General features: G+C 40.6%; 1 protein-coding gene across 1 annotated transcript in view; it reads right to left on the minus strand.

Moving 5' to 3' along the window:
- Positions 1–8432, minus strand: part of LOC125121958 (formin-like protein 14) — a 77899-nt gene extending 69467 nt beyond the window's left edge. Inside the window, exon 1 of the mRNA XM_047770244.1 lies at positions 8324–8432. Within this exon, the coding sequence (XP_047626200.1) occupies positions 8324–8432 (109 nt within the window). The remainder of the gene's footprint in view (positions 1–8323) is intronic.
- Positions 8433–12016: the final 3584 nt, after the last annotated feature.

Genomic DNA, 12016 nt, shown 5'->3' on the forward strand with positions numbered 1-12016 from the left:
TAGTTAGCTACTATTTGGCTTTGAAACTCAAAACAAAAATTGCTTTATATTTTTTATAGTGCTCACTATTCAGCCTTAGAAAAATTTAGAACAGCCTCCACTTTTCTTGTTCTTTGCCCCACTTTTTTTTTTTTTTTTGCTATTTCTTGGGCCGCTCCTGCGGCACATGGAGGTTCCCAGGCTAGGGGTCTAATCAGAGCTGTAGCCACCGGCCTACGCCAGGGCCACAGCAACTCGGGATCCGAGCTGTGTCTGCAACCTGCACGGCAGCTCATGGCAATACCGGATCCTCAACCCACTGAGCAAGGCCAGGGATCGAACCCGCAACCTCATGGTTCCTAGTCGGATTCGTTAACCACTGCACCAGGACGGGAAGTCCCCACTTTTTTTTTTTTTTTAAGATTTCATGATATTATAGTTTCTTTTTAATGAAAACTTGCAAACATAAACATTAGAGAGAAAAAGATAGAATAATAAACCCCATATACCTATCTCCAGGTTAAACAATGTTCACAATTAGGCCAGACTTTCATCTATTTCCCATGGCCCCTTTCATAACCCTCTTTTGGGAGGTGAGGATAATATTTAAAAGTTAAACTTCGGCCATCATATGATTCCATTCCTAAAATTTCAGCAAGCGTCTCTAAAATATATGGACATTTTTTTACCCAACCATAATGCCACTACCATAACTAACAAAATTAATGATTACTTGGTACGTCCAATCCCTCGTTTAGATTGATTGTAATTGCCTAGATTTTCTTAGATTTTTCATCAAATCGGGATCCATCTAATACCTGCTTATATCATTTGGTTGTCTAGCTTTTTATTAAGTCCCTTTAATTTTGAGATCATTTACTCCTCTCTCCCTCCCCTAACCCCACCCACTTTTGTTGGTGGTGGTAGTGATGTTGATGCCACTGATTTGGTTGAACAAACCAGATCACCAGGCTCCACCTCCATTTTGCTTTCTCTTTTTTCTTTGGTCTTTTCAGAGCGGCACCCTCTGCATATAGAAATTCCCAGTCTAGGGAGTTCCCGTCGTGGCTCAGTGGTTAACAAATCCGACTAGGAACCATGAGATTGTGGGTTCGATCCCTGACCTTGTTCAGTGGGTCAAGGATCCAGCGTTGCTGTGAGCTGTGGTGGTGGTGTAGGTTGCAAACTCGGCTCAGACCCCGCGTTGCTGTGGCTCTGGCGTAGGCGGGCGGCCACAGGTCCGATTAGACCCCTGGCCTGGGAGCTTCCATATGGCTCGGGTACGGTCCTAGAAAAGACAACAACAAAAAAAAAAGAAGTTCCCAGTCTAGGGGTCTAATCGGAGCCACAGCTGCCAGCCTATGCCACAGTCATAGCAACACCACATCTGAGACCTGTCTGCAACTGATATCACAACTCACCGACACATGGGATCCTTAACCCACTGAGTGAGGCCTGGGATCAAGCCTGAATCCTCATGGATACTAGTCAGGTTCATAACCACTGAGTCACAACGGAACTCCCTACTTTTTAACTACAGAAGAAACAGTGGCTTAAAGAACTTGAGTGAATTCGCCCCCAAAGAGATAGTTAATCAATACAAAACAAAACTCAGATATAATCCTATTCTATCATGTCCTTTTTCCATATATCTCATTGTCATGTTGTTTTACAATATCTATGATTTTTTTTCTCTTTTTGGCCATGCCCAAGGCATGTATGTGGATGTTGCTGGGCCAGGGATCAACCCTCACACCACAGCTGTAACCAGATCCACAGCAGTGACAATGCTGGATCCTTAACCCACTGCACCACGAGGGAACTCCACAATATCTAGGATTTTAATGTCCTGGTGGTTAAAAAAGTACTAAAAGCATTTTCAATTTTACTTCTTCCATGTTTGCTTACCTTTAAAATTCCTACTATTTTCCAAAAATTAGTCAGGGTTTAGAATTTGCAGCTTGCTCTTCCCCAATACTTGGCTCATTAAAGTCACTTTTTAACTGTTAATTTCTGAAAATATACCAAAACTAATTGAAAAACTCAAGTTTTCAAAAAAACAAAAAAGGGGTTCCCGTCATGGCTCAGTGGAAATAAATCTGACTGGCATCCATGAGGATGCAGGTTCAATCCCTGGCCTCTCTCAGTGGGTTAAGGATCTGGCATTATAGTGAACTGTGGTGTAGGTCGCAGACGCGGCTCAGATGTGGTGTTGCTGTGGCTGTGGCCAGTGGCTACAACTCCGATTTGATCCCTAGCCTGGGAACTTCCATATACCATAGGTTTGGCCCTAAAGAGACAAAAGACAAAAGAAAAAAAAAAAAGAAGCCCCGAAAAATCTCATAGCAGATCAATAAAAAGGACTAGTGCTTTGAATTTGAAACAAAACTAATCAAATGAAAATGCACCAAAAATTAAGCTTAAGCATTAGAAACTTAGAAAACCTCAAAAACAAATTTCTTTACTGAAACCTAGTTTGGTTATGCAGGGCTTACATTTTTCTATGGGTGATATAATTAGTACTTGAATTAAAATGTGAACATTGGTAGTTTATATGTTCCCAGGAAGCATGAAGGTGAAGTGGACACAGGGGAAATGAGGGCTGAAAACACATCTTCCCTCATCCATTTCTTACAGTCTCCAGAGAAGACGGAGAGAAAAAACAAAACTTAAATCCATTTTAGTGGCTCCAGCTTTGTACTTTTTAACATGTCAACTAACAAATCAGTTTTTGAAAACCAGTTTTAGCTATTAGAGATTTGTATTTGCATGTGATATATGTAATCTTCCTGTCTTCAAGAACTGATTAGGAATTGTTGCTTTCAAACACAACTTCCTCAGAAAAACGAAAAAATTCTTGGCCACATTTTCCCCTCAGTCCTTACAAGATTGCTAAGCCAGGGGTCACCTACCACTGTCTGGAGTTGTTTATTGCAGTTTTTAATACATCCAAAGTGATTTAAAAATATTTGTTACAGGGGAATAGATTCTACATGGTTGCTGCAAATCTTTTTCTCTTTTCTTTGGCGGGGGGGGGGGGGGGCGGGGGGGGCAAGAAGGAGAAAAAAACACATTGTTTTGAAAAACGTGTTTTTAAAAAATTTTATAGATTGCAGATTTTGTAAATGATCATGTTAATTGTTGGGAAGGGGTTCCCAACCTTGTTAATGTCCCCTTCACATTAGGCTTTTGTTCCCCAGCATTGAATATGTCATTTTCTCCCACAGACTGCATTTCTAGGGGTATAATTGCTGTCTCCATGTAAAAGACAACTCATGTGCATAAATTTCCACTCACTGAAACAAGACTGCCTCCCCTCATTTTAATGCAGATGTGATCCAGGGGGTAGAGTTACACTTACTTCCCCAAGCAAAATGAAACAGATTACACATTAAATATTGTCTTTAGAACCAGGTGCACAGAAACAACCAATTACCTAGACAGCTCATCAAGTCCTGATATGTTTACCACATTGTTTTTTGTTTTCTCTTTAAACATTTGGCAAATTATTCTGAGGCTTTCATTTCTTTATAATGAACAGAATATGTTTATTAATAAAGGCCCCTTTTGTGTGATTCACTAACAGTTGACACACAAAAGCCTTTAAAACCACATTTCAAAGTTTCTGAACTGAACTTGAGTTCCTATGAAGACAAAGCCTTATTACTATGAAGAGAAGTTCTGGCTCTTCTGCTTCTGGTTCTTCTTTGCTACATAATTGATATCTAAAAATAATTTAAAGGAAGAGGAGGGATGTGAATTTGTGTAGAAGAGAGATGGAGGGAGGGTGCTTCCTTCCATCCTTTAGATACTTTTTGATTGTTCATACTTAAAGTATCCATATTAATTTACCAGGTATTGGTCACTACTCATTCTACCATCTTGAATTTTTATGCATATCATTATTTCTTTGGGGTTTTTAATTAAGTGAAAATATTGATGAATTAAAGAGCTCTTTCAAGACTGGTTTCTATTATTCCAAGCAGCACTTTTACTGCTTCCTGAGGAGGGGCTGTTTTAGATTTCAGCAGTCATTAACCTGAAGAAGAAATAGAGTGGCATGGCAGCAAAGATGGAATTGGTGCAAACCATCAGGAAAGGTGGAGTCAGGGGGCTTTGTGGTGGGCACGCCTGATGGTGGACTTAGCAGAGGGAGGGCTAGGAATTGGGAGGAAGAAGATGTTACTGGAAACTCCATGGAAGGGCTTAGTGACAAGTGGACTGGAGATCAACTGTCTGCTGGTTAGGTGGGTCCACCAGAACTAACTTGCTGAGAGTCAGTCCTTAAACCATTTATCCTCTGAGCTTCCTTTGGCAGTTAGGGGGAGCTCTAAGCAAAGTAGGTGAAACCTCACAACAGGAAAAATTCTGTATATGTGTGTATGTGACCAGGAGATAGAAACTGAATGTAAGCCTTATGTTTTTCTTTTTACTAAAACAATTTGAGACATTTCAGAGAAGATGTTATTTACAGATGTGGGAATAGAAAAAGACCTTGAAATCATCCAGAATACTGCAAGTTACTCATATATTATGGTCAAATTGAAAGTCGGTATAAGGTCTGTGGAGGGCAATTTGACAATATATTGAAAAATTACAAATGCACACACCTTTTGACCTTGCAATTCCATTCTAGGACTATTTCCTACATATATCCTCACCCAATTGTGAAGGGATTTATTTACAAGGTTTTTATTGCAATGCTATACGTAAAATGTCTAGCAATAGGATATTAAATCCCTTAATTATGATATAGCCTTACAGTGAAATACTATGAAGCCTTTTTAAAAAATAAGGACATTCTTAATGTATTGCTATGAACTGAGCTCCTCAATTATAGTGGAAATGGGGGAAGGGAGCAAAGTCCTGGAAATTGGATCATGAGCTCCCATTTGAGTTTAAAAATAAGGAGAGATATACATCTATATTGGCTAGTATAATTGGACAAAAATTCTTGGAGATGGCAGGATGGGGGAGAATGGGAACAACAAAGGGGGGGACAGGGTAAAAATTTTCACTACTTAGAACAAGAAAAGTTTCAGAGTTTAGAAGAAAAAACTCCTAGGTGTGGAGTGAGGCCATCCCGGTTCTGACTACTGATTCTGGCACTCTCTGATTCTATAACCTCAGTTTTCTTATCTGTGAAATGGAGAAGATATTACCACCTGCCTCATGAAGGAGTTGAGGATATTAAGTGAGGGACACATAAAACCTGGAGTGGAGGTGATACAATGCTGGGGATGTGTTAAGTGCAGGTGGTCACCATTGCTCTTCTTATTACTATTACCACCTGCTTTCTCACAAATAACTGGGTATTTGGGGAAAAGGGAGGAAAATGGATTATGGAAGTGATTGACTAAAACAGAGCATTTTCAGCTCCAAAGGAGTTTGCTGAAGAGATTAATATCATCAAAAGCATTTACAGATCATGTCTCTGCAGCCAGCACCCATATCTGCAGAAGTGACAAAAAAGGAACCTTTCCTGAGTTTTATACCATGCACCTCTGTTTCCAAGTTCTCATGGAAAATGGAAAGACACTGATTTGTCTGGCTTGGAGCAAACAATAACAGGTCTCAACTGTAGAACTTTTTGTACTATTTCTGATTTTTAAAAAGTGGGGAGGAAGGGAAGAGAGCAGATATTTTCCCTATTACACACATGATTGTAGCCAGCAGGCTTGGTGGTTTTGTCCTGGGCAGGCAGCGAAGGAAGACTGTGTTCCTTGCATGAATAGAAGGTGTGGCTTAAAGGCTCAACTGACCTTTGAACTTAAGGAAGCAGAGAAGGAGTTGTCATGCAAGTGGACATAACCCTGAATTTAATGCACCCCAAAGCTCTAAGAGTCCATTGGTGGTCTCCAAGTGGTCCCGGAAATCCAGAAATTGTATGCAGAAATGTGTTTGTATATGATAATATGCATTTTTCGGGGAAATCAATAACTTTCACTGGATTATCAAAAAGGGCCCTGATCTCCAGAGGATAAGAAGCCCCTGCTAGACTGATGATGACAGTGTGATTCATTCAGCATTGGGAACCTTAGGCCCACACAATAGAGCTTTTCAAAAAATAAAATAAAAAAGAAAGAACCACTTCTCTGCTATCATTGCCCCTCCTAAGCTGCCAAGCTTGTACTTTAGTTTTTATTTGCCATGTTCACTTTTATTATTATTTGCTGAATATTCTTTTTAAAGTTTGTTCACATTCTAAACTTAAATGCCTAGTTGAGCCTCATCCTAGGCAAAAATATCTGTGAAATCATGGATCTATTGTGCCGTTTGCAGTTCTTTCCCTGATGTATGTTAGCAAGAAAATTATTACTTTTAAAATGTAAAGAGGTTTGTATCATTTCCAAAATCATTTACTGCATGCACAGAGGTGGGCTCATGGCACTTCAGAAAACCCTGTCTTTGAGTAGTCTAAAATTCACATCATGCATTCCATTTTAGAAGGGAGGAACCTGAGGCATGAGGCAATTAACACAACTTATTAGATATTCTAAGCAAATGGGGGAAAACTTTAAGTTAGGTACCAGAGCGATGCTGTATCTGTTAATGACTCGGCCATGCAGTCTATCTCATTGCTATGCAGACAGTTTAAAGAGATTTTTAAATGCTCTCCCATCTCCCCACTACCACATAAACAGAATCAACTAGACTCGTGGAAAACCTTGATCGATTTAATACTCTGGTAATGATCCCAGTCACTGAGGAGGGGGAGGGAGGAGCCAGTGAGTTTCTTTCTACTCAAATTCCATCTCATTTTTATTTTCTCTTAATGTTTTTTTGAATCCCAAGTTCCAAAACCTGTCCCCTATTATGCAGTGCAAACGAGAACAGATGGGGAAAAGTTATGTTGGAAAGGGCTTTGGAGGGCCACAGAGAAGAGAAATATGACTACTCAATGTGTCACACACTGACTTGCAGCTGCCACCAGCCCTTCCACACGACGCGCTGCGTATGGAACCAGCCCGCGGTACATGGGGGAGCAGGCTGACTGAAAGAAGGGAGCGCGATGAAAGAACAGTCGCTTTACTTGTGTTTCCTTGAAAATATGAATAACCAGCATAGCAGCAGCACCACCAACAAAAGAGAAATATATCCAGAGGCCAGTCTGGAAGACAGTGAGCAGTACCCCCAAGTTTCCCAAATGTTAACTGAGAATCAGCTTTATCCTGTCTTTTTTTTATATCAAAGCAATGCCTCAGCATTTTTCAAAGTCACCACTCAAGTCTTCTCTCTGTCTAGGAATGCTTCTTCCAGAAAGGTCCTACTAGTTTCCATGCATGATGTGGCCTTCCAACAATTATTTTTCAGTTCTAGCAAGGCGCTTGTGAGTTTGCTCAATATTTCAGGGGTGAGGCAGCTGATCTGGTTTCAAATGGCAAATCTGCCAGTTACTAACTGTGAGACCTCAAGCATGTCACCTTCTCTGAGCATAGGGTCCATCACCCATCATCTATAAACAGCTAACATGACTGACTTCTTTTTTGGCCATGCCCACAGCATGTAGAAGTTCCTGGTCCAGAGATTCAGCCTGAGCCACAGCAGCATCTGTAGCTGCCACAATGACAATGCCAGATCCTTAATCCACTGCACCTCAAGGAAACTCCAAACATGGTTTACTTCTGAGGGTGTTTGTATTGGAGAAAATGAGTATAAATGCCTGGCACAGGAGCATTGCTCAATATATGGCAACTCTTTTTAATGTGATTATCAGAAAGAATGGAAAATGTTCTTCTCTTTGTCTTTGAATTTGATATAAAGATAATAAGAATGTATTTTAATATGTTTAAATTATTTGATTCAACTGGTGATTCAGTTTACACAGACTATACCTATGAACAAGTTGTCATGTTGTAAATAACTGTATTAGTAAGTCCTTCAGGGACTTGCTCTGACATTGTACCCATCTTTGTAGAGTAAGTATGCCAGGACTTTACATCACAGAACTCTGTTGTCCTTCCCAGGGTGGTTCATTACTTACCTAGATCAAAATCCCTCATGGGAGGGTTGGGGAGAAAAAAAGAAAATATATCATGGGCGAGGCCATTAAAACGAAAATCCCTATGGGAGATGTTAAAATGCAGTTTCCTCAGACTACCATTTCAACATCTCTAAATCACAGAGCTCAAGGATCCTCATTTTAAGTAAAAATGATGGTGATTCTTAAGCACACTAAAGTTGGAGAACCACTTCCTAAAGGAACAAGGACAGTTATAATTTTAATTGTGAGTCATTTCCAGCTATCTTCCCTCTCCCACCACACAGAGCCAGGCCCAGAAACACAGGGACTGCTGGTGAGACATAGGTTTGAGTCTACTAAATTCTAGCTTTCCACCCATACCTCTGTTCTCTTGCTTCGCATAGTATTTAGATAAGGCTGGACTATCAATTCTCTCTTTGTCCACAGGAGACATTGGCTTGGTTACAATGTTGAGAGGGTGGCCATACATCCCAGTTAGCTTGGGGCAGCCCTGGGTTGCCCAGCATAGTTATTAAAACACTTTTTTTCATTCTCAAATGTGTTCCAGTTTGAATGATTAATTATATCATCACCTTAGGTCTAGAGGAACTTTGATTAGCACCTGCGGGACATGAATGAGAACTGGTAAAATATCTAAGAGATATTATTCACCAGTGTAGGGAAGATGGGCTTAAATAGCAGAAGCAACAATGAGGAGGTGCTTTGGGCTGAAATGACGTAGGAATGATCAAAGAAAATTGTTTTCTTTCAAGCTATCCCATAAATTGCCATCAAGAAAAGAAAGGCATAGAAAAACTAGGATTCTATACTGGTTAATAACTCCCCTCTCACCAAAGCAGCAGAGCAAAAAACCACAGATCGTGGCACTGTATAGACTCAGATATTATCTGCTGTGACTTTGGGCAAGTTATTCAGTATCTCTGAACCTCACTTTACTCATGTGTATAAAAGATAATATGGCTACTTCAGTTGTGAGGATTTAATGAAATATGTGTATAAAGCACCTGGTGCCATGATTAGATGCTCAATAATGGTTGTTGTGCCATTATTCTCTTCAATATGGCCACTCTGCACTGTAGTTCCACTAAAGAGGCATGATTTTATTTTTATTTATTTATTTATTGTCTTTTGTCATTTTACGGCCATACTCTCGGCATGTGGAGGTTCCCAGGCTAGGGGTCTAATCAGAGCTGTAGCCACCGGCCTATGCCATCTGCCACAGCAACGCTGGATCCAAGCCATGTCTGCGACCTACACCACAATTCACGGCAACTACACCGGATCCTTAACCCACTGAGGGAGGCCAAGGATCGAACCTGAAACCTCAGGGTTCCTAGTCGGATTCACTAACCACTGGGCCATGACAGGAACTCCAAGAGGCATGATTTAAAAGAAAGAGTTCTTGCAAGAGGAGTCATGGGGGTGCTATATAAATGGAGACAGATTCTAGGATACGAAAACTTTCATTCTTCCTCTAGTTAATCCATCTTTCTTTATCTTTCTTTTTTTTTTCTTTTTTCTTTTTCTTTTCTTCCTTTCTTTCTTTTTCTTTTTTTCTTTTTCCTTTCTTGGCTTTTTAGGGCCACACCCACAGCATGTGGAGGTTCTCAGGCTAGGGGTCGAATTAGAGCTATAGCTGCAACATGGGATCTGAGCTGCGGCTGCAACCTACACCACAGCTCACAGCAATGCTGGATCCTTAACCCACTGAGCGAGGCCGGGGATCCAGACTTCATCCTTATGGATACCAGATGGGCTCATTAACCACTGAGCCATGACTGGAACTCCTCTTTCTTTCTTTCCCTCTCTCTCTCTATCTCTCTCGCTTGCTTGCTCTCTTTCCTGACAAACTCAAAGTTACAAACTTTTTTTGCATGGAAAAGAAAGTAAAGGGGAAAAGGGATGAGAAATGACTCAAAACTCATCAAGAAAGGCATATTTATAATCCTTGCTGAAGAAGAAGGAAGGAAGGGAAGAAAGAAGGAAAGAAAAGGAGGAAGAGAGAGAAGGAGAAAGGAAGGAGGGAAGGAGAAAGGAAGGATAGGAAGAAGGAAGAGAGGGAGAGAGGGAGGAGAAAAAGAAAAAGAAAGAGAAAAAGCAGTGATGAGATATGATCACTAGTCAACCTATACCTGACTAGAATTTGGCCTGAGGGCTTCCGTAAGGGGTGTTGCTAGATTTGGAGTGGGTGGATGGTGTGGGTGGGGTGGGACAGAGTCTATCCTATAGAAATGATGCTACTGTTCATCTAACTGTTGCCTCTCAGCCATCCAGACTGCTGTTTGGGTGGGCGGGATGGAGAAATACTATTCTGTTAAAACTAAGAGCTTTGAAGTGGAGACAAACACAATCTGGTAGTATTACAGAGGCATTATTCACCCTGATGACTCACTCTCTTTGGCTCCCGTACAGCAGAGGCAAGAAGTAAAATCAGTGACCTTGAAGATGTTGGCCAAGTGTAGATCCAGCCTTAAGGCCTGATTTTTCAAATGAACACTTGTGTGGGGGGGGGAAGAGAAAGAAAAAGAGAGAGAGGAATACACATTATAGAACGTATGGTGAACAATTCTAAAAAGCCAATATTAAAACACTTAATATTTAAATAGCTAACTCAACTAAAAAACAAGTATTTACAAGGATCACTATTGTGTGAGTACTTACAAGATCACTATTGTGTGAGTAATGCTCAGAGCATTCAAAATGTAGTTCAGTGCTAGAAGATTTAAAATAATCATTCTTAGCTAGGAGATGACTATAGAATCCAGTCCCAGTTCTGGATTCAAATATCACTCATCATTTCCATTCATCGTGACTCCATGAATCCAGTTTGCTAAGAATAATGTTTTCTGTTTTCCAAGACATACACTGCTCTATGCTTGGAGCCCTACAGAAAAAATTCAAACAGATGCAGTCCCTAGGCCCTTGACAACATGTAATAGGAAGCAGAAAATAAGAAAAGGATGTATCAGAAGATATAGATGTGCAGACAGCTACACAAATGGCAAACAGAGTCATGCCCTGGAGGAGATGGTCCTTGTGGTCTAGAGAGATATTATCGACATGGAACCCAGCAATAGTTTCAGGGAGATAGAGATAGTTAGTCTTGGAATTGTACAAGAAGTTTCAAAGAAAAATAAAAGGAAAATCATGAAGTTACTTGAAGCTAATCCAAAACAAGAGTACTTCAGCAGTTAAGTAGTGAACAACTAGAATAGAAAAAGTTTCTGGTTATGGAGTGTCCACAGGGGAAAACCAGGGCAAGGTCATGGAGCACAGCATCATAAACCTTGAAGATTCTCACACTGGTCACCATGTCTGTATGGACAAAGAGGGTTGGATTGAAAGGGCTGTAAAGGATGGTTTAAAGCTAGACTTGAGACAACTAACCTTATAGAGTTAGTTCGTGGTGTAAGTTTTCCAAAGTTTACAGTCATATTTTGAGTTATATTTGTCCTTCAGTGTGTCTACTTTAACATTTTAATTTTTCTTGGGTGCCTATAAGTTACAGGAAGAAAGGTACTCTTTGCTTGGAATTCACAGCTATAATTAAACAAAACACACTTAGGGTCTTTTCTCTGCAATTAACAGGAACCCAACTCAAAACAGCCCAAGGAAAAAGTTTTTTTTTTTTTTTTTTTTGGTGTGTCCACAGCATACAGAAACTTTCAGTCCAGGGATGCAACCCACGCCACAGCAGTACAGAGCCACAGCCATGACAATGCCAGATCCTTAACCCACTGAACCACCAGGGAGCTCCAAAAAGGAGATTTTTTTATTAAGAGAAAATCCATGCTTTTTACAGATCCCAAGAACTGAAATGTAGGTGGGTCTCAAAACCAACTGGAGGAGTTCCCGTCTTAGTGCAGTGGAAACGAATCCAACTAGGTTGTGGGTTTGATCCCTGGCCTCGTTCAGTGGGTTAAGGATCCAGTGTTGCCATGAGCTGTGGTGTAGGTTTCAGATGAGGCTCAAATCTGGCATTGCTGTGGCTGTAGCATAGGCCGGCAGCAACAGCTCCAATTAGACCCTTAGCCTGGGAACCTCCATATGCCA

This window comes from Phacochoerus africanus, chromosome 3 (genome assembly GCF_016906955.1).
Source record: "Phacochoerus africanus isolate WHEZ1 chromosome 3, ROS_Pafr_v1, whole genome shotgun sequence".
NCBI lineage: Eukaryota > Metazoa > Chordata > Mammalia > Artiodactyla > Suidae > Phacochoerus > Phacochoerus africanus.